The 23,499-nt window shown below is 39.2% G+C and overlaps 1 protein-coding gene across 1 annotated transcript in view; it reads left to right on the forward strand.

Annotated features, from left to right (window-relative positions):
- Window positions 1–23,499, forward strand: part of stag1a (STAG1 cohesin complex component a) — a 150,641-nt gene that overhangs the window by 106,620 nt on the left and 20,522 nt on the right. The window contains exons 14-22 of the mRNA XM_061894147.1: window positions 3,088–3,202; window positions 7,199–7,316; window positions 7,380–7,483; window positions 14,870–14,962; window positions 15,031–15,324; window positions 18,114–18,184; window positions 18,268–18,436; window positions 22,927–23,019; window positions 23,093–23,267. Of these exons, the coding sequence (XP_061750131.1) occupies window positions 3,088–3,202; window positions 7,199–7,316; window positions 7,380–7,483; window positions 14,870–14,962; window positions 15,031–15,324; window positions 18,114–18,184; window positions 18,268–18,436; window positions 22,927–23,019; window positions 23,093–23,267 (1,232 nt within the window). The remainder of the gene's footprint in view (window positions 1–3,087; window positions 3,203–7,198; window positions 7,317–7,379; window positions 7,484–14,869; window positions 14,963–15,030; window positions 15,325–18,113; window positions 18,185–18,267; window positions 18,437–22,926; window positions 23,020–23,092; window positions 23,268–23,499) is intronic.

The raw sequence follows: 23,499 nt of genomic DNA on the forward strand, positions 1-23,499 counted from the left end.
AAATAAAAGATAAAAAATCGGGAATGTGAGATAAAATGTCAAAATTATGAAATTAAAATCCAAAACAATGATATAAAAAGTTAAACTTGTATCAAAAAATAAAAATAGATAAAAGATCAATCCATCCATCCATTTCCTACCGCTTATTCCCTTTGGGGTGGCGGGGGTCGCTGGTGCCTATCTCAGCTACAATCGGGCGGAAGGCAGAGTACACCCTGGACAAGTCGTCAAAATCAAAACATCAGTAATGTGAGATAAAATGTGGAAATTATTCAATTAAAGTCCAAAACAATGAGATAAAAAGTCAAACTTGCAATAAATCAAAATTAGGAAATTAAAAGTCAAAAGCATGAAAAAAATGTCCAAATTATTAAATATTAAGCCATAATGATGATAAAGTGAAATTATGACATAAAAAAGCATGATTACGAGATAAAAAAGACGAAATTATGAAATAAAAAGTCTAAAATAGGTAAGAACTTTTATGAGATGAAGTCAAAAATATGGGATAAAAGTCAAAATAATTGGATGAAAAGTGATCATTATTTGATAAAAAAAGAAAAAAATTGATAAAAAGTATAAAAAAATAAATAAATAAATGATAAAAAATCGTGAAAGTGAGATAAAATGTCAAAAATATGAAATTAAAATCCAAAACAATGAGATAAAAAGTCGAACTTGCGATAAATCAAAATTAGGAAATTAAAAGTCAAAAGCATGAACACAATTATTAAATATTAAGCCATAATAATGATAAAGTGAAATTATGACATAAAAAAGCATGATTATGAGATAAAAAAGACAAAATTATGAAATAAAAAGTGTAAAATAGGTAAGACCTTTTATGAGATGAAGTCAAAAATATGGGATAAAAAGTCTAAATAATTGAATGAAAAGTGATCATTTGGTAAAAAAAAGAAAAAATGGATAAAAGGTATAAGAAAATTAATAAATAAAAAATCATGAATATGAGATAAAATGCCAAAATTATGAAATTAAAATCCAAAACAATGAGATAAAAAGTTAAACTTGCGATAAATCAAATTTAGGAAATTAAAAGTGAAAAGTATGAGATAAAACGTCAAAATAATTAAATATTAAGTCATAATTGATGATAAGTTGGAGTTATGAACTCAAAAAAGCATGATTGTGAGATAAAAAGACATTTTGAGATGAAATATTAAATAAAATGCGATAAAAGGTCAAAATTATGAGATTAAAAGTCAATTTTGCTATGAATGAAATACTTATTCAAGGCGCCACTTATTTCACATCATGACATTTTTGGGGGGGGAAATACTGCGTATTGCGTGTGTTTGCCATTTAAGAAACAAAGTTTTCTTGGACAAAAAAGGCATAAAACAAACAACAAAAAAGAAAGTTATAATCAGCGGCTGGATCTGAAGTTCATTCAGAGCAGCAAAGTGTGGCCCACAGCTCTTTTTTTAACAGCCACGTGGGACATTGTCAATATACTATTTCAAAACACAAAACAATAAAGAGTGGAGTAAAAGAGAAACAGGTATGATGTGATAATTTATTTTTAAAAAAATCAAGTAAAAATACGTCTAAAAGTATATATTCCCACAGCGTATCAGCATGCAAAGTGCAGAATCAGAAGCCAAATAAAGGTCTGTATGCGCTCATCTTGATCATAATGAACATCATTCCATGAGGAAGATGTTGCACTTTTTAACCGAAAACCTGTGAAAAAAGGTAAGAATTTTTATGAGATGAAAAGTCAAAAATATGGGATAAAAAGTCAAAATAATTGGATGAAAAGTGATAGTTATTTGGTAAAAAAAAATAAAAAAAATAAAATCATGAGATAAAAGGTATCAAAAAATAAAAATAGATAAAAGGTCGAAAATCTAAAAATCATCAATATAAAATAAAATGTGGAAATTATTAAATTAAAATCCAAAACAATGAGATAAAAAGTCAGACTTGCGATGAGTCAAAAGTATGAGATAAAACATCAAAATATTTAAATATTAAGTCATAATTGATGATAAGTTGAAATTATGACAGAAAAAAACATGAATATTAAATAAAAAAAGACAAATTATGAAATAAAAAGTTAAAATGTTGAGATTAGATTAAATAAAATGTGACAAAAGGTCAAAAATATCATCATCAAATATTCCACTTTGAAATGTTTTTGGGAGAAAATATTGCATATTGCGTGTGTTTGCCATTTAAAAAACAACGTTTTCTTGGACAAAAAGGCATAAAACAAACAACAACAAAGACACTTATAGTGCATGTGCCTCACAATACGAAGGTCCTGAGTAGTCCTGGGTTCAATCCCGGGCTCGGGATCTCTCTGTGTGGAGTTTGCATGTTCTCCCCGTGACTGTGTGGGTTCTACTCCGGCTTCCTCCCACTTCCAAAGACATTCAATCAATCAATCAATCAATGTTTATTTATATAGCCCCAAATCACAAATGTCTCAAAGGACTGCACAAATCATTACGACTACAACATCCTCGGAAGAAGCCACAAAAGGGCAAGGAAAACTCACACCCAGTGGGCAGGGAGAATTCACATCCAGTGGGACGCCAGTGACAATGCTGACTATGAGAAACCTTGGAGAGGACCTCAGATGTGGGCAACCCCCCCCCCTCTAGGGGACCGAAAGCAATGGATGTCGAGCGGGTCTAACATGATACTGTGAAAGTTCAATCCATAGTGGCTCCAACACAGCCGTGAGAGTTCAGTTCAAAGCGGATCCAAGACAGCAGCGAGAGTCCCGTCCACAGGAGACCATCTCAAGCGGAGGCGGATCAGCAGCGTAGAGATGTCCCCAACCGATACACAGGCGAGCGGTCCACCTGGGGATAGGCCCCTCCTACCTCCAAAGACATGCACCTGGGGATAGGTTGACTGGCAACACTAAATGGTCCCTAGTGTGTGAATGTGAGTGTGGTCCCTTGGACCAAACTTGAGAGGAGCCCTAAAGGTTAAAAACAATTAATGTAATATTTTATTATATTTAAAAAATGAGGAATCAAAATGGCCCCAAATGCTTCGATTTTAATTTTGTATTTTTGTTTGGACCTGTTCTAAGCCACCTGTCTCCTCCAGGCTGTTCAGTCGCCATGACCCTCAGGCGGAGGAGGCCCTGGCCAAGCGGCGAGGGAGGAGCAGCCCCAACGGGAACCTCATCCGCATGTTGGTGCTCTTCTTCCTGGAGAGTGAGGTAACTTCCCCCTGTCCTCGTGTCAGAAAGGTATTAAGGTACCCTCTTTTTCGGACCATATTACAGTCAGCACGTATCTCTTATGTGTGACTGCCATCATATTGCAGTCTACATGTATCTCTTATGTGTGACTGCCATCATATTGCAGTATACACGTATCTCTTATGTGTGACTGCCATCATATTGCAGTATACACGTATCTCTTATGTGTGACTGACATATAATTGCAGTCTACACGTATCTCTTATATGGTCTATTTTCATACAAAAAGTTTTTTTTTTTTCCTAAGTGTAAAATACTTCCTTGTGGTCAACATAACATGTAATGGTGCTTCTTTGCTCAAAATGTTGCATAGATGATGTTTTACACATCTTCAACTCACTTTCTGACAGTCTCTTCAGGATGCACAGTTTTGTGGGCGGCCTTATTTACGTGCCTCCACTTGGACAGTGTCTTTTTCCTTGTTGCAGCGGTGTAGCGTGCAAGGACGGGAGCGGAAGAAGTGTCGAAAGATGGCGTTAACTCTTTTAATGACATTCACACTTTACTTCAATCAATAACGGAGCAGCGTCTCCTCACTAGTGCAACAACAACGCCTGAAATGTGTCCTGTGACCGGAACTCTCTAATAACTAAAGTTCCTTGGGTGAATAATGTCAACTCACTACACCGGTATGTTTTAGTGCTTTCATGGTGAGTTTACTGACAGATATAAGTAAGAACTTTGCACTACTTTATATTAAAAATGGCAACAGTGGAGGATGAATGTCACATAACAAGAAGATGGAGAAAAACACAGACAATAAAGGCGCACACGCGCAAATTGTCAGGACTTATGCAGATCCCAAATACAGATCAGCAGGTACCAGAAGGTCAGAAAAGTTGCTTTTGCATAATATTGCTAAATATAACACCAGATAATTTCGTATCTTATACACACACCATAATACTCCTATTGGCGTGGGGCTGTTAGGAGAGTGGCCGTGCCAGCAACCTGAGGATTCCTGGTTCGATCCCCACCTTCTACCAACCCATTCACGTCCATCGTGTCCTTGAGCAAGACACCTCGCCCTTGCTCCTGATGGGCCGTGGTTAGCGCCTTGCATGGCAGCTCCCGCCGTCAGTGTGTGAACGTGTGTGTGAATGGGTGAATGTGGAAATAGTGTCAAAGCGCTTTGAGTACCTTGAAAGTAGAAAAGCGCTACACAAGTATAACCCATTTACCATCTATGTTGAAGTACAGTACTATCAGGACAGATTTTTGAGCGCCGTGTGTAATGTTCTATATTTTCAATGAAACATATAAAGTTTTGGTGTTGTTTACTTGGGTCATATTGCAATCTACACATATCTCTTATGTGTGACTGCCATCATATTGCAGTCTACACGTATCTCTTATGTGTGACTGCCATCATATTGCAGTCTACACGTATCTCTTATGTGTGACTCCCATCATATTGCAGTCTACATGTATCTCTTATGTGTGACTGCCATCATATTGCAGTCTACACATATCCCTTGTGTGACTGTCATCATATTGCAGTCTACGCGTATCTCTTATGTGTGACTGCCATCATATTGCAGTCTACACGTATCTCTTATGTGTGACTGCCATCATATTGCAGTCTACACGTATCTTTTATGTGTGACTCCCATCATATTGCAGTCTACACGTATCTCTTATGTGTGACTGCCATCATATTGCAGTCCACACGTATCTCTTGTGTGACTGCCATCATATTGCAGTCTACACTTATCTCTTATGTGTGACTGCTATCACATTGCAGTCTACACCTGTCTCTTATGTGTGACTGCCATCATATTGCAGTCTACACTTATCTTTTAATATGTGACTGCCATCATATTGCAGTCTACACGTATCTCTTATGTGTGACTGCCATCATATTGCAGTCTACACTTATCTTTTAATATGTGACTGCCATCATATTGCAGTCTACATGTATCTCTTATGTGTGACTCCCATCATATTTGATTCTACACGTATCTCTTATGTTTGACTGCCATCATAATGCAGTCTACACGTATCTCTTATGTGTGACTGCCATCATATTGCAGTCTAAATATATCTCTTATGTGTGATTACCATCATATTGTAGTCTTTACCTATCACTTATGTGTGACTGCCATCATATTGCAGTCTAGATATATCTCTTATGTGTGACTGCCATCATATTGCAGTCTACACGTATCTCTTATGTGTGACTGCATCATATTGCAGTCTACATGTATCTCTTATGTGTGACTCCCATCATATTTGATTCTACACGTATCTCTTATGTTTGACTGCCATCATATTGCAGTCTACACGTATCTCTTATGTGTGACTGCCATCATATTGCAGTCTAGATATATCTCTTATGTGTGATTACCATCATATTGTAGTCTTTACCTATCACTTATGTGTGACTGCCATCATATTGCAGTCTAGATATATCTCTTATGTGTGACTGCCATCATATATCAGTCTTTACCTATCACTTATGTGTGACTGCCATCATATTGCAGTCTACACATGTCTCTTATGTGTGACTGCCATCATATTGCAGTCTACACATGTCTCTTATGTGTGACTGCCATCATATTGCAGTCTACACGTATCTCTTATGTGTGACTGCCATCATATTGCAGTCTACACGTATCTCTTATGTGTGACTCCCATCGTATTGCAGTCTACACGTAACTTTTATGTGTGACTCCCATCATATTGCAGTCTACATATATCTCTTATGTGTGACTGCCATCATATTGCAGTCTACATGTATCTCTTATGTGTGACTGCCATCATATTGCAGTCTACACGTATCTCTTATGTGTGACTGCCATCATATTGCAGTCTACACGTATCTCTTATGTGTGACTGCCATCATATTGCAGTCCACACGTATCTCTTATGTGTGACTGCCATCATATTGCAGTCTACACGTATCTCTTATGTGTGACTCCCATCATATTTGATTCTACACGTATCTCTTATGTTTGACTGCCATCATATTGCAGTCTACACGCATCTCTTATGTGTGACTGCCATCATATTGCAGTCTACACGTATCTCTTATGTGTGACTGCCATCATATTGCAGTCTACATTTATCTTTTATGTGTGACTGCCATCATATTGCAGTCTACACGTATCTGTTTGACTGCCATCATATTGCAGTCTACATGTATCTCTTATGTGTGACTGCCATCATATTGCAGTCTAGGTATATCTCTTATGTGTGACTGCCATCATATTGCAGTCTACATGTATCTCTTATGTGTGACTGCCATCATATTCCAGTCTAATTATAGCTCTTATGTGTGACTGCCATCATATTCCAGTCTACACATATCTCTTATGTGTGACTGCCATCATATTGCAGTCTACACGCATCTCTTATGTGTGACTGCCATCATATTGCAGTCTACACGTATCTCTTATGTGTGACTGCCATCATATTGCAGTCTACATTTATCTTTTATGTGTGACTGCCATCATATTGCAGTCTACATGTATCTCTTATGTGTGACTGCCATCATATTGCAGTCTACATATATCTCTTATGTGTGACTACCATCATATTGCAGTCTACACGTATCTCTTATGTGTGACTGCCATCATATTGCAGTCTATATATATCTCTTATTTGTGACTGCCATCATATTGCAGTCCACACATATCTCTTATGTGTGACTGCCATCCACTGGCCACACTTATCATTTCACCATGTACCAAATAAAATAGCTTCGAGGTCGGTAAGCACAACTGAAATGATTCCGTACATTAGGCGCAGCGGGTTATATGGCGCACTGTCGAGTTTTGAGAAAATTATAACATTTTAAGTGCGCCTTGTTGTCGCGAAAATACAGTAGTTATAATAACTCTGTTGTGTAGAGCTGCACAAGAACGTCCATGCTTACCTCTCCACCTTGTTGCGTTACGATTATGTATGTATGTATGTGTGTGTGTGTGTGTGTGTGTGTGTGTGTGTGTGCAGCTCCACGAGCACGCAGCCTACTTGGTGGACTCCCTGTGGGAAAGTTCTCAGGAGCTGCTGAAGGACTGGGAGTGTATGACCGAGCTGCTGCTGGAGGAGCCCGTGCAGGGGGAAGAGTGTAAGACCACAACAGTCATTATTTTCTCCTCCTCACCTCTTCTATTAATTGGCTCCCCTGCAGTGCTTTCAGACCGCCAGGAGAGCGCGCTGATAGAGCTGATGGTGTGCACCATCCGCCAGGCGGCCGAGGCACACCCTCCTGTCGGCAGAGGCACCGGCAAGCGGGTGAGTTGTGTTTTCTTTTCTATCATTATTAGTGGGGAAAAGATTCGTACGGCCCGGTTCCTGTGTGGGTCTCGCATGAGAGGAAGAGCCCACCCTCCCCCTCCCTCGTAATCATTTTGCAATGCAGTGTGCTGTGAAAATGACGGAAAGCGCCACTCTATATAGCAACTGACGCTGTGGTCAAAGTTGGATTGAGTTGAGTTGAGTTTGTGTTTATTTGGAACATGCAATCATACAACGTGATGCATCACACATGCATGCATACAACGTGACGCATCACACATGCATGCGTCAATAGGAGACCGGGATTTCTGCTCCGCCGCGCCCAGTCTGTGGAACGCTCTCCCTGACCACCTGAGGGAACCACAGACTGTGGATGCTTTTAAAAAAGGCTTAAAAACCCTTCTTTAAAAAAAAAGCCTTTATTTAGATATATGCATGCTAGTTCCAGCTATTAAGGTGTTCTGGTTTTAATTTTGTATTTTTTGTTATCTTTTTATTTATTTAGTAATTTTTTTTTTTTTTAATACACTGGAGCGCTTTAAGGTTGTTTGCTCAATGTAAAGTGCTTTTTTACAACTAAAACCTATTATTATTATTATTATACAACATGATGTATCACACATGCATGCGTCAATGGGAGACCGGGCTTTCTGCTTCGCCGCGCCCAGTCTGTGGAACGCTCTCCCTGACCACCTGAGGGTACCACAGACTGTGGATGCTTTTAAAGAAGGCTTAAAAACCCTTCTTTTAAAAAAAAGCCTTTATTTAGATATATGCATGCTAGTTCCAGCTATTAAGGTGTTCTGGTTTTAATTTTGTATTTTTTGTTATCTTTTTATTTATTTAGTAATTTTTATTTATTTTTTTAAATACACTGGAGCGCTTTGAGGTTGTTTGCTCAATGTAAAGTGCTTTTTTACAACTAAAACCTATTATTATTATTATTATACAACATGATGCATCACACATGCATGCATACTACTTGATGCATCACACATGCATGCATCAACGGGAGACCGGGCTTTCTGCTCCGCCGCTCCCAGTCTGTGGAACGCTCTCCCTGACCACCTGAGGGTACCACAGACTGTGGATGCTTTTAAAAAAGGCATAAAAACCCTTTAAAAAAAAAAAAAAAAAGCCTTTATTTAGATATATGCATGCTAGTTCCAGGTATTAGGGTGTTCTGGTTTTAATTTTTTATTTTTTGTTATCTTTTTATTTATTTAGTAATTTTTTTTTTTTTTTAAATACACTGGAGCACTTTGAGGTTGTTTGCTCAATGTAAAGTGCTTTTTACAACTAAAACCTATTATTATTATTATACAACATGATGCATCACACATGCATGCATACAACATGATGCATCACACATGCATGCATACAACATGATGCATCACACATGCATGCGTCAATAGGAGACCGGGCCTTCTGCTCCGCCGCTCCCAATCTGTGGAACGCTCTCCCTGACCACCTGAGGGTACCACAGACTGTGGATGCTTTTAAAAAAGGCTTAAAAACCCTTCTTTTAAAAAAAAGCCTTTATTTAGATATATGCATGCTAGTTCCAGCTATTAGGGTGTTCTGGTTTTAATTTTGTGTTTTTTGTTATCTTTTTATTTATTTAGTAATTTTTATTTATTTTTTTAAATACACTGGAGCACTTTGAGGTTGTTTGCTCAATGTAAAGTGCTTTTTTACAACTAAAACCTATTATTATTATTATACAACATGATGCATCACACATGCATGCATACTACTTGACGCATCACACATGCATGCATACAACTTGACGCATCACACATGCATGCATCAACGGGAGACCGGGCTTTCTGCTCCGCCGCGCCCAGTCTGTGGAACGCTCTCCCTGACCACCTGAGGGTACCACAGACTGTGGATGCTTTTAAAAAAGGCATAAAAACCCTTTTAAAAAATAAAAAAAGCCTTTATTTAGATATATGCATGCTAGTTCCAGCTATTAGGGTGTTCTGGTTTTAATTTTGTATTTTTTGTTATCATTTTATTTATTTAGTAATTTTTTTCTTTTTTTTTAAATACACTGGAGCGCTTTAAGGTTGTTTGCTCAATGTAAAGTGTTTTTTTTACAAATAAAATCCATCCATCCATCCATCCATCCATTTCCTACCGCTTATTCCCTTTTGGGGTCTATTATTATTATTATTATTATTATACAATGTGAGTGTGAATGTTGTCTGTCTATCTGTGTTGGCCCTGCGATGAGGTGGCGACTTGTCCAGGGTGTACCCCGCCTTCCGCCCGATTGTAGTTGAGATAGGCGCCAGCGCCCCCGCGACCCCAAAAGGGAATAAGCGGTAGAAAATGGATGGATGGATTATACAATATGATGCACCACACATGCATGCATACAACATGATGCATCACACATGCATTCATACAACATGATGCATCACACGTGCATTCATGCAACATGATGCCTCACACATGCATGCATCAACGGGAGACTGGGCTTTCTGCTCCGCCGCGCCCAGTTGTGGAACGCTCTCCCTGACCACCTGAGGGTACCACAGACTGTGGATGATTTTAAAAAAGGCTTAAAAAGCCTTTTTTTAGATATATGCATGATATTTGTAGCTATTAGGCTGTTTTAATTTTTATTTTTTATTTAAATTAAAAAAAAAAATTAGATACACTGTAGCACTTCGAGGTTGTTTGCTCAATGTAAAGTGCTTTTTACAAATAAAATCTATTATTATTATTATACAACATGATACATCACACATGCATGCATACAACGTGACACATCACACATGCATGCATACAACATGATGCATCACAATTTCCAGTTTCTCTATTCAACATGTTTAAAGAGGAGTAGGAAGAAGCAGAGCGTATTTAGTCCTACCCTTTTTCCTTCACATAGCAGTTGCTAACACTTCTGTTCACTTCCTGTTCTCAAGTTATTCACAATATAATCCATAAGTAATAACATTACAAATAAATAGTTAGTGAAGTAAGTCGTATTTCATATGGTGAAATAAATAACATTATATAGAAAATGAATAGATGGATAAAATACATTCAGAATGTATAGCTCGGTTGGTAGAGTGGCCGTGCCAGCAACTTGAGGGTTGCAGGTTCGATTCCCGCTTCCGCCATCCTAGTCACTGCTGTTGTGTCCTTGGGCAAGACACTTTACCCACCTGCTCCCAGTGCCACCCACACTGGTTTAAATGTAACTTAGATATTGGGTGTCACTATTTAAAGCGCTTTGAGTCACTTGAGAAAAGCGCTATATAAATATAATTCACTTCACTTTATCTTCTTTGTATTTTATAAAAACAAGTTTCTTGAAGTGTTTTTTTGGGGAGACATTGTTTGATTTCTTTGCTTAAGGCATTGCATCATTTAATTCCACATACTGATAATATGAGCATATGTTTTAAAATAAATGTTCCTCTAAGATTATATTTCTCCTCTTTTGTTGAGAAGAATTGCTGTATATGTTTGGCTAGCGGATTGTAGTTTGATTTTTGCATCATTTTAGCTGCTTGCAAATTCACTATGTGGTGTGAATTTCACTATTTTCGATTCAATGAATAACGTGTTTGAATGTTCTCTATATCCAACATGATGTATTATTATTATTAGGGTTGCAAAATTCCGGGAATATTCAAAGTTTTGAAACTTTCCATGGGAATTAATGAGAATAAGCATTGAATGCAACATGCTAGATCTTGCAGCATGATTATCAGCTAAAACAACCTGATCTAAAGCAAATTCCGTAGAATTTCAACCCTACACTGTGCATTCCTCCATCACATGTACAGATAATTGCCAGCATGCTACACACTACAGCAGGGCTGTAAAAGCCATACTAGTATTTGAGCCCAAGGACTTCATCCAGTCAGGTGATATTACTGGGGTAAATATATTTGATCTGATGTGTGGAGACATTTCACCCCAACCAATGAAGACGGAATGGTGGTGTACATTTACAAATACTGTGCAAAGAGCTACGTCAAAAATGCCCCAAAGATGCAGCAGCATATAGACAAGGGCCCAATTATATAGCATTATTGGAATTCCCCATTCATTCCCTTGTATTGTCCAACTTTGAATAATCAAAAAATGGTCAATATTACCTAACTTCCCCAGCTTGTGGTAAATTTACCGGAAACTTTCCACCCCTTTGCAATAACTGATGTTTTTTGTTACACGGAATTGCCACAAAACACATTTCAAGACATTCAACCCCTCAAGATAGGATAGGACAGTATAGTATAGGACAGGTCTTTATTGTCATTGCACAAGTACAACAAAACTTTGTTTTTAGCACAAACCCGTGCAAGATTAGTCCAAAAAACAGTGTGCAGGGTGACAGAACAGGAACGCTGATGGGTCGCCACAAGCCGCCCTGTAAAAGATGGGAAAAAGGTCAATGCTGGAGCCCGAACCATATTGTACCATATGTCCCGGCTAGAAATCTGCGTTGAAAAGACTCCGGCTTATTAGTGATTCCTAAAGCCCAAAAAAAGTCTGCGGGCTATAGAGTGTTTTCCGTTCGGGCTCCAGTACTCTGGAATGCCCTCCCGGTAACAGTTCGAGATGCTAACTCAGTAGAAGCATTTAAGTCTCACCTTAAAACTCATTTGTATACTCTAGCCTTTAAATAGACTCCCTTTTTAGACCAGTTGATCTGCCGTTTCTTTTCTTTTTCTTCTATGTCCCACTCTCCCTTGTGGAGGGGGTCCGGTCCGATCCGCTGGCCATGTACTGCTTGCCTGTGTATCGGCTGGGGACATCTCTGCGCTGCTGATCCGCCTCCGCTTGGGATGGTTTCCTGCTGGCTCCGCTGTGAACGGGACTCTCGCTGTTGTGTTGGATCCGCTTTGGACTGGACTCTCGCGACTGTGTCGGATCCATTATGGATTGAACTTTCACAGTATCGTGTTAGACCCGCTCGACATCCATTGCTTTCCTCCTCTCCAAGGTTCTCATAGTCATCATTGTCACCGACGTCCCACTGGGTGTGAGTTTTCCTTGCCCTTATGTGGGCCTACCGAGGATGTCGTAGTGGTTTGTGCAGCCCTTTGAGACACTAGTGATTTAGGGCTATATAAGTAAACATTGATTGATTGATTGATTGAATACTACACGGTCTAGCTCCATCCTATCTTGCAGATTGTATTGTACCATATGTCCCGGCAAGAAATCTGCGTTCAAAGGACTCCGGCTTATTAGTGATTCCCAAAGCCCAAAAAAAGTCTGCGGGCTATAGAGCGTTTTCCGTTCGGGCTCCAGTACTCTGGAATGCCAGTTCGAGATGCCACCTCAGTAGAAGCATTTAAGTCTCACCTTAAAACTCATTTGCATACTCTAGCCTTTAAATAGACTCCCCTTTTAGACCAGTTGATCTGCCGCTTCTTTTCTTTCTCCTATGTCCCCCCCTCCCTTGTGGAGGGGGTCCGGTCCGATGACCATGGGTGAAGTACTGGCTGTCCAGAGTCGAGACCCAGGATGGACCGCTCGTCGGGACCCAGGATGGACCGCTCGCCTGTATCGGTTGGGGACATCTCTACGCTGCTGATCCGCCTCCGCTTGAGATGGTTTCCTGTGGACGGGACTCTGGCTGCTGTCTTGGATCCGCTTTGAACTGAACTCTCGCGGCTGTGTTGGAGCCACTATGGATTGAACTTTCACAGTATCATGTTAGACCCGCTCGACATCCATTGCTTTCGGTCCCTTAGAGGGGGGGGGGGGGTTGCCCACATCTGAGGTCCTCTCCAAGGTTTCTCATAGTCAGCATTGTCACTGGCGTCCCACTGGATGTGAATTCTCCCTGCCCACTGAGTGTGAGTTTTCCTTGCCCTTTTGTGGGTTCTTCCGAGGATGTTGTAGTCGTAATGATTTGTGCAGTCCTTTGAGACATTTGTGATTTGGGGCTATATAAATAAACATTGATTGATGTACTGCTTGCCTGTGTATCGGCTGGGGACATCTCTGCGCTGCTGATCCGCCTCCGCTTGGGATGGTTTCCTGCTGGCTCCGCTGTGAACGGGACTCTCGCTGCTGTGTTGGATCCGCTTTGGACTGGACTCTCGCGACTGTGTCGGATCCATTATGGATTGAACTTTCACAGTATCATGTTAGACCCGCTCGACATCCATTGCTCTCCTCCTCTCCAAGGTTCTCATAGTCATCATTGTCACCGACGTCCCACTGGGTGTGAGTTTTCCTTGCCCTTATGTGGGCCTACCGAGGATGTCGTAGTGGTTTGTGCAGCCCTTTGAGACACTAGTGATTTAGGGCTATATAAGTAAACATTGATTGATTGATTGATTGATTGAATACTACACGGTCTAGCTCCATCCTATCTTGCAGATTGTATTGTACCATATGTCCCGGCAAGAAATCTGCATTCAAAGGACTCCGGCTTATTAGTGATTCCCAAAGCCCAAAAAAAGTCTGCGGGCCATAGAGCGTTTTCCGTTCGGGCTCCAGTACTCTGGAATGCCCTCCCGGTAACAGTTCGAGATACTACCTCAGTAGAGGCATTTAAGTCTCACCTTAAAACCCATCTGTATACTCTAGCCTTTAAATAGACCTCCTTTTTAGACCAGTTTATCTGCCGCTTATTTTCTTTCTCCTATGTCCCCCCCTCCCTTGTGGAGGGGGTCCGGTCCGATGACCATGGATGAAGTACTGGCTGTCCAGAGTCGAGACCCAGGATGGACCGCTCGTCGGGACCCAGGATGGACCGCTCGCCTGTATCGGTTGGGGACATCTCTACGCTGCTGATCCGCTTGAGATGGTTTCCTCTGGACGGGACTCTGGCTGCTGTCTTGGATCCGCTTTGGACTGGACTCTCGCGACTGTGTCGGATCCATTATGGATTGAACTTTCACAGTATCATGTTAGACCCGCTCGACATCCATTGCTTTCCTCCTCTCCAAGGTTCTCATAGTCATCATTGTCACCGACGTCCCACTGGGTGTGAGTTTTCCTTGCCCTTATGTGGGCCTACCGAGGATGTCGTGGTGGTTTGTGCAGCCCTTTGAGACACTAGTGATTTAGGGCTATGTAAGTAAACATTGATTGATTGATATCTAGCAACAGAGGGGAGGGAGTTGGGGGCCATGGTGGCAGGCCGCAGCTCTCAGGCGCTGCCCATCCTTCCATCACCCCTAAGAGGGGTTTGCGTCAAGGGTGTTGAATTGGGAGTGGGGTTTTTGTGTGGATGCATGTGCGCGTGTGTCTCTGTTCCGCGGCCGATAAGTCCAAAGTCAACAACAACAGGTGTGTGTCCATGAGAGACAAGTTAGTGCCGTCCACCACCCAATTTGCCATGTTCCATGTCGAATATGAACGACCTTCCTACTGTATCGTCTTCTCTGCTCTGTCCAGGTACTCACGGCCAAGGAGAGAAAGACCCAGATAGACGACAAGAACAAACTGACGGAGCACTTCATCATGGCTCTGCCCATGCTGTTGTCCAAGGTAACGTCACACAAAGCGCCACACCGTTATTCAAACGACTGAACCGCGACCCCGTTCCTCGTGTCAAGTACCAAGCGGACTCGGAGAAGGTGGCCAACCTGCTCCAGATCCCGCAGTTCTTCGACCTGGACGTGTACAGCGCCGGGCGCATGGAGAAGCACCTGGACGCGCTGCTGAAGCAGATCCGTCACGTGGTGGAGAAGCACATCGAGACGGACGTGCTGGAGGCCTGCAGCAAGACCTACAGCATCCTCTGCTCGGAGGAGTACACCATCATGAACCGCGTGGACATCTCCCGCTCGCAGCTCATCGACGAGATGACCGACCGCTTCGCGCACTCCGTGGAGGAATTGCTGCAGGAGGTAGGACTTGTCACCCGCCGTGCATACCAGGGATTGACCCATAGGGCCAGATTTTCCGGCATCACTAGTGGGGTTGCGAACGGGTGGAAAGTTTCTGGTATATTTCCGGAAATTTAAATTTAGCTCGGGAAGTTTAATAATTTTTGGGGATTATTCAAAGTTGGACTCTGTTCATAACTTTTATGGACAGAATTGATAGACGCAGTCAAGGCGTTGAGGGGTTCCGGTTTGGTAACCGCAGGATTAGGTCTCTGCTTTTTGCAGATGATGTGGTCCTGATGGCTTCATCTGACCGGGATCTTCAGCTCTCGCTGGATCGGTTCGCAGCCGAGTGTGAAGCGACCGGAATGAGAATCAGCACCTCCAAGTCCGAGTCCATGGTTCTCGCCTGGAAAAGGGTGGAATGCCATCTCCGGGTTGGGGAGGAGACCCTGCCCCAAGTGGAGGAGTTCAAGTACCTAGGAGTCTTGTTCACGAGTGAGGGAAGAGTGGATCGTGAGATCGACAGGCGGATCGGTGCGGCGTCTTCAGTAATGCGGACGTTGTACCGATCCGTTGTGGCGAAGAAGGAGCTGAGCCGGAAGGCGAAGCTCTCAATTTACCGGTCGATCTACGTTCCCATCCTCACCTATGGTCATGAGCTTTGGGTCATGACCGAAAGGATAAGATCACGGGTACAAGTGGCCCAAATGAGTTTCCTCCGCCGTGTGGCGGGTCTCTCCCTTAGAGATAGGGTGAGAAGCTCCTCCATCCGGGAGGAACTCAAAGTAAAGCCGCTGCTCCTTCACATCGAGAGGAGCCAGATGAGGTGGTTCGGGCATCTGGTCAGGATGCCACCCGAACGCCTCCCTAGGGAGGTGTTTAGGTCACGTCCAACCAGTAGGAGGCCACGGGGAAGACCCAGGACACGTTGGGAAGACTATGTCTCCCGGCTGGCCTGGGAACGCCTCGGGGTCCCCCGGGAAGAGCTAGACGAAGTGGCTGGGGAGAGGGAAGTCTGGGTTTCCCTGCTTAGGCTGTTGCCCCCGCGACCCGACCTCGGATAAGCGGAAGATGATGGATGGATGGATGGATGGACTCCGTCCGTCTTATTTTGTAAAAATTGTTCGGTCATTGTGCATGTCCAAAGACACGCACCTGGGGATAGGTTGATTGGCTACACTAAATGGTCCCTAGTGTGTGAATGTGAGTGTGAATGTTGTCTGTCTATCTGTGTTGGCCCTGCGATGAGGTGGCGACTTGTCCAGGGTGTACCCTGCCTTCCGCCCGATTGTAGCTGAGATAGGCGCCAGCGCCCCCTGTGACCCCGAAAGGGAATAAAAAAAAATATTGCAATATTACAGAAACAGAAAAAATATGAGATATTTTTCCCAATTTTGTAAGAAAAAAGTTGACACATTTTGAGAAAAAGACTGCTTTTAGTTCATTTTTAATTTTTTTACCTTTTATTTTTAATTGTTTTTTAATCTTTTTTATTTACTTCAAGTTATTACTGTATGTCTCTATAAAAAATTCACAACAACATTGATTTAAATTGATTATTTATGTTTTTAACAATGACAGTTTAAAAAAGAAAATAAAAAATCCCACTAAAATCTTGGAGATCTAAAAGGGCTCCACTCGTCGTTCATTGTTTTGAATTTCAACACTTAAGTCTTTAGATCAACTTCACATCTATCTGTTGTCTAAACGTTGTTATTTATATATGTATAATTATTAATTTTGTTAGTTTTTTGCCCTTTTTTGTCAAATAAAACTTTGTTTTATTTATGGCAAACACAAAATCTGCAATCCGTCCATCCATCCATTTTTCTACAGCTTGGCCCTTTGTATTTTTCTCAAAAGTGTTTCAAAGTGGAATATTCGAAGTGAAGTAATTGGATTTTTGAATGTATCAATAATTCATAACAGCATTAGTTTTTGATTCCTTATGATCTTCAAGCACACCTGTGAAGTGAAAACCATTTCAGGTGACTACCTCTTGAAGCTCACGGAGAGAATGGCAAGAGTGTGCAAAGCAGTAATCGGCGCAAAGGGTGACTTTTTTGAAGAAACTAGAACATATTTTTCAGTCATTTCCCCTTTTTTTGTTAAGTACATAACTCCACATGTGCTCATTCATAGTTTTGATGTGACAATCTACAATGTAAATAGTCATGAAAATAAAGAAAACACATTGATTGAGGAGGTGTGTCCAGACTTTTGGCCTCTACTGTATATATATATATATATATATATATATATATATATATGGTCCCCTATTTTTTAACAACTCCAACATAACTACATCAGCAGATACAATGTACTGTATTGTATACACATACAATACCAGTATTTCATATTTAAAATAATAATTAGTGAAGTACAGGGTTTCCCCTTAATGCTACGGCAACACTTAAGCCGCCAAACCTTCAAAAGTATTATTTTTTTCAACATGAAAACAAAATAAAGTAATATAATGTACTGTAGCCTCTACACGAGGACAAAGTCTGACGCTCTTTTTAACATTTATTGCCAATTTTATGCTAATAACTTGGCCCAAATCCAACAAGTATTTCCGGCCGCTGTGATATTCATCAAAGACCACGTCAAAGAGAGCTAAATGATTATTCAGGTTGAAAAATAATGGTGAAAATAACATCTACTCTCCAATTAACACTCCTCACTCCTTGCTGAATAATATTCCCAGCTATTAAAAAAAGGCATTTATGCATGTATGACAGTAGATTGCTATTGAAATTGAGAAGTGTTGTAGATGTGTAGCTAATTAGAGTGTGTGTGTTTGGCAGGCTGAGGAGGCAGACGACGACGATATCTACAACGTCTTATCCACCCTCAAGAGACTTACCGCCTTCCACAAGTACCACTCTCCTCCGCCGAGATCATGGCCAGCGTCTGCTCCACGCTCCGTCCGTGTAAACATGTGCTCTCCTCCCGTGCCAGCGCTCACGACTTGACGCGCTGGGATCTGTTCGGCAACTGCTACCGGCTGCTGAAGGCGGGCATCGAGCTGGGATCCATGCCCGAGCAGATCGCCGTGCAGGCGCTGCAGTGCTCCCACTACTCCATCCTCTGGCAGCTGGTCAAGATCACAGAGGGGGCTCCCAGCAAGGTACTTTACACACACACACACACACACACACACACACACACACACACACACACACACACACGTTATTGTATTTCTTACCTTCTTGAGACCTGAGAAAAATGCCTACCTTTTTAGGTCCAGCCTTTCTAGATATATAAAGAAGTGTATTTACAACATTAATACTATATACATACTGTGCACATATGAAAAAGCTTGTTGTGAAAAAATAGTTGGAATTTCACAAGAAAAAGGTCACAATTTCACAAGAAATACGCACAATGTTGGCAGTATTATAATAAAAGTGGTCATTTTACTCAACGCAAGTCAAATTTTAAAAGAAAAACTAAATATTTGTGCAATATTATGATAAAAGTTGGAATTTTACTAAATAACAGTCCCATTTTTACAACAAAACTTTAAAATTTTGGCAATTTTATGAAATTAATCGTAATTTTACTCGACAAAAGTCACAATTTTATGAGAAAACTTAAAATTTTGGCAATATTATTATAATAATCGGAATTTTACTTTTCAAATTTATGTCAAAAGTCATCGTTTTACTCAAAAAATGTCACTGTTTTACCGGAACAACAAAATAAATTGGCAATATTGTGATAAAAGTCAGAATTTTATATAACAAATGTCACCATTTTGCATTGAAAAGTGATAATTTTACGAGAAAATATTGCATCACAGAAACTGAAAGAATATCAGAAATTGTTGCCAATTTTTTAAGAAAAAAGTCGACAAATTGTGAGAAAAAGACTGCATTTCGTTTTTTGTTGTTGTTGTTGTTGTTTATTTTGTTTGTAATGGTTTTTTAACCTTCATTATTTACTTCAAGTTATTACAGCATGTCTTTATCTACATATTTATTTTATTAATCTTTAAATACTTTTTGGCCAAGGAGGCTTTCAATTTCTTACACACACTTGTTATTTCATATGTTGACCAGAGGGAGAGCACTTTTAAAAGCAACACAGTAAATTTGAAAAATCCCTCTTGAGGGCCACCTTTTCTAGATATATATATATATTAAAAGTGTATTTACAACATTAATAATATATACATACTATTCCAATATAAAAAAGCTTGTTGTAAAAAATGAGTTGGAACACAGCTTCACAAGACAAATTTAGAATTTTGTCAGTATTATAATAAAAGTCGTCATTTTACTCAACGAAAGTCCAAATTTTACAAGAAAAACTGAACATTTGTGCAATATTATGATAAAAGTTGGAATTTTACTCAATAACAGTTGCAGTTTTACAAGAAAAGCTTAACATTTTGTCAATTTTATGAAAAGAGTCTTAATTTTACTCGACAAAAGTCACAATTTTATGAGAAAACTTAAAATTTTGGCAATATTATAATAATAATCGGAATTTTACTTTGCAAATTTATGACAAAAGTCATCGTTTTACTCAAAAAATGTCACCGTTTTACAGGAACCACAAAATAAATTGGCAATATTGTGATAAAAGTCAGAATTTTATGTAACAAATGTCACCATTTTGCATTAAAATGTAATAATTTCACGAGAAAATATTGCATCACAGAAACTGAAAGAACATCAGAAATTGTTCCCAATTTTTTAAGAAAAAAGTCGACAAATTGTGAGAAAAAGACTGCATTTCGTTTTTTGTTGTTGTTGTTGTTGTTTATTTTGTTTGTAATGGTTTTTTAACCTTCATTATTTACTTCAAGTTATTACAGCATGTCTTTATCTACATATTTATTTTATTAATCTTTAAATACTTTTTGGCCAAGGAGGCTTTCAATTTCTTACACACACTTGTTATTTCATATGTTGACCAGAGGGGGAGCACTTTTAAAAGCAACACAGTAAATTTGAAAAATCCCTCTTGAGGGCCACCTTTTCTAGATATATATATTAAAAGTGTATTTACAACATTAATAATATATACATACTATTCCAATATAAAAAAGCTTGTTGTAAAAAATGAGTTGGAACACAGCTTCACAAGACAAACTTAGAATTTTGTCAGTATTATAATAAAAGTCGTCATTTTAGTCAACGCAAGTCAAGTTTACAAGAAAAACTGAACATTTGTGCAACATTATGATAAAAGTTGGAATTGGACTCAATAACAGTCGCAATTTTACAAGAAAAGCTGAAAATTTAGACAATTTAATGAAAAGAGTCGTAATTTTACTTGACAAAAGTCACAATTTTATGAGAAAACTTAAAATTTTGACAATATTATTATAATAATTGGAATTTTACTTTTCAAAGTTATGACAAAAGTCATCGTTTTACTCAAAAAATGTCATTGTTTTACAGGAACAACAAAATAAATTGGCAATATTGTGATAAAAGTCAGAATTTTATATGACAAATGTCACCATTTTGCATTAAAAAGTAATAATTTTACGAGAAAATATTGCATCACAGAAACTGAAAGAATATCAGAAATTGTTCCCAATTTTTAAAGAAAAAAGTCGACAAATTGTGAGAAAAAGTGAAGTGAATTATATTTATATAGCGCTTTTTCTCTAGTGACTCAAAGCGCTTTACATAGTGAAACCCAATACCTAAGTTACATTTAAACCAGTGTGGGTGGCACTGACTGCATTTAGTTTTTTGTTGTTGTTTATTTTGTTTGTAATGGTTTTTTAACCTTCATTATTTACTTCAAGTTAGTACAGCATGTCTTTATCTACATATTTATTTTATTAATCTTTAAATACTTTTTGGCCAAGGAGGCTCATTTCAATTTCTTACACACACTTGTTATTTCATATGTTGACCAGAGGGGGAGCACTTTTAAAAGCGACACACAGTCAATTTGAAAAATCCCTCTTCAGGGCCACGCTTTCTGGATATATATATTAGAAGTGTATTTACAACATTAATAATATATACATACTATGCCAATATAAAAAAGTTTGTTGTGAAAAATGAGTTGGAACACAGCTTCACAAGACAAACTTAGAATTTTTTCAGTATTATAATAAAAGTCGTCATTTTACTCAACGCAAGTCAAAATTTTGCAAGAAAAACTGAACATTTGTGCAACATTATGATAAAAGTTGGAATTTGACTCAATAACAGTCCCAATTTTACAACAAAAGTTTAAAAATTTGGCAATTTAATGAAAAGAGTCGTAATTTTACTCGACAAAAGTCACAATTTTATGAGAAAACTTTAAATTTTGGCACTATTATAATAATAATCGGAATTTTACTTTGCAAATTTATGACAAAAGTCTTCGTTTTACTCAAAAAATGTCACTGTTTTACAGGAACAACAAAATAAATTGCCAATATTGTGATAAAAGTCAGAATTTTATATGACAAATGTCACCATTTTGCATTAAAGAGTAATAATTTTACGAGAAAATATTGCATCACCGAAACTGAAAGAATATCAGAAATTGTTCCCATTTTTTAAAGAAAAAAGTCGACAAATTGTGAGAAAAAGACTGCATTTTGTTTTTTGTTGTTGTTTATTTTGTTTGTAATGTTTTTTTAACCTTCATTATTTACTTCAAGTTATTACAGTATGTCTTTATCTACATATTTATTTTATTAATCTTTAAATACTTTTTGGCATAGGAGGCTCATTTCAATTTCTTACACACACTTGTTATTTCATATGTTGACCAGAGGGGGAGCACTTTTAAAAGCGACACACAGTCAATTTGAAAAATCCCTCTTGAGGGCCACCCTTTCTAGATATATATATTAAAAGTGTATTTACAACTTTAATAATATATACATACTATGCCAATATAAAAAAGCTTGTTGTGAAAAATGAGTTGGAACACAGCTTCACAAGACAAACTTAGAATTTTGTCAGTATTATAATAAAAGTCGTCATAAACTTAACATTTTGACAATATTATTATAATAATCTGAATTTTACTTTTCAAATGTATGACAAAAGTCATCGTTTTACTCAAAAAATGTCACCGTTTTACAGGAACAACAAAATAAATTGCCAATATTGTGATAATAGTCAGAATTTTATACGACAAATGTCACCATTCTGCATTAAAAAGTAATCATTTTACAGGAAAATATTGCATCACAGAAACTGAAAGAATATCAGAAATTGTTCCCAATTTTTTAAGAAAAAAGTCGACAAATTGTGAGAAAAAGACTGCATTTGGATGGATGAAGTATTGGTTTTTGTTTCGTTATGATTTTTTGAGCAGTGAGTTTTATAGAAGCAGCTTTGTGTTACTAGAGTCAACTTTTTCTTATTACATTTCACCCGTTTGCTCTTTTATTCTACTTTGTTTTGGAGTATTTTTACAACGTGCCATAGGCCACACTTTGAAGCTCTCTGCTCTCAGGGGAAATTGACTCTTTCTACAATTGACTTGTCTCCAAGAGCTTTGGCATACACTCGCTGATTTAAGCCTCAGTGCCGTCACTCAATAATGAGTGTGATTACTTCCCTCTGACAATAATTGCCACTGGTGATTGACTTTCTGATCAAGTGCTTAGTGTTTACAGCACTAAGTGTTTATGTGTGCGTGCAGGACGACCTGTTGGCCCTCAGGAGAGTGGTGAAGTCTTTCCTGGCCGTGTGCCAGCAGTGCCTGTCCAACGTCAACACGCCTGTCAAAGAGCAGGTCGGCACCCAACCACAGGTTTTGTTGTTGCCATGGCGCCCGCATGTCTCTCATGCCACCTCCTTTTCTTCAGGCCTTCATGCTTCTTTGCGACCTGCTGATGATCTTCAGTCACCAGCTGATTTCCGGCGGCCGAGAGGGCCTGGAGCCGCTGGTCTTCAACCCGGACGGCACTCTGCAAAACGAGCTGCTCAACTTTGTCCTGGACCACGTCTTCATCGACCAGGACGACGAAAACCAGAGCATGGGTGAGAGTGGGGGGGATTTATCGTACTTTTCTACTTACTGTATGCCTGGGATGTCCAAAGTGCGGCCCAAGCACCATTTGTGGCCCTAATTTTCTTTTTATCGGCCTGCCTATTTTCTAAGAATACCAGTGTTGGCGCTAGAAAATTTCAAAATAATTATTAAATCATTGTACATTTTTCTGGTCCTACTTTTTTGAAACCCGTTTTGAAAACAAATGATAAATGTATGCAT

The sequence above is a fragment of the Nerophis ophidion genome, linkage group LG03 (genome assembly GCF_033978795.1).
Source record: "Nerophis ophidion isolate RoL-2023_Sa linkage group LG03, RoL_Noph_v1.0, whole genome shotgun sequence".
Taxonomy (NCBI): Eukaryota; Metazoa; Chordata; class Actinopteri; order Syngnathiformes; family Syngnathidae; genus Nerophis; species Nerophis ophidion.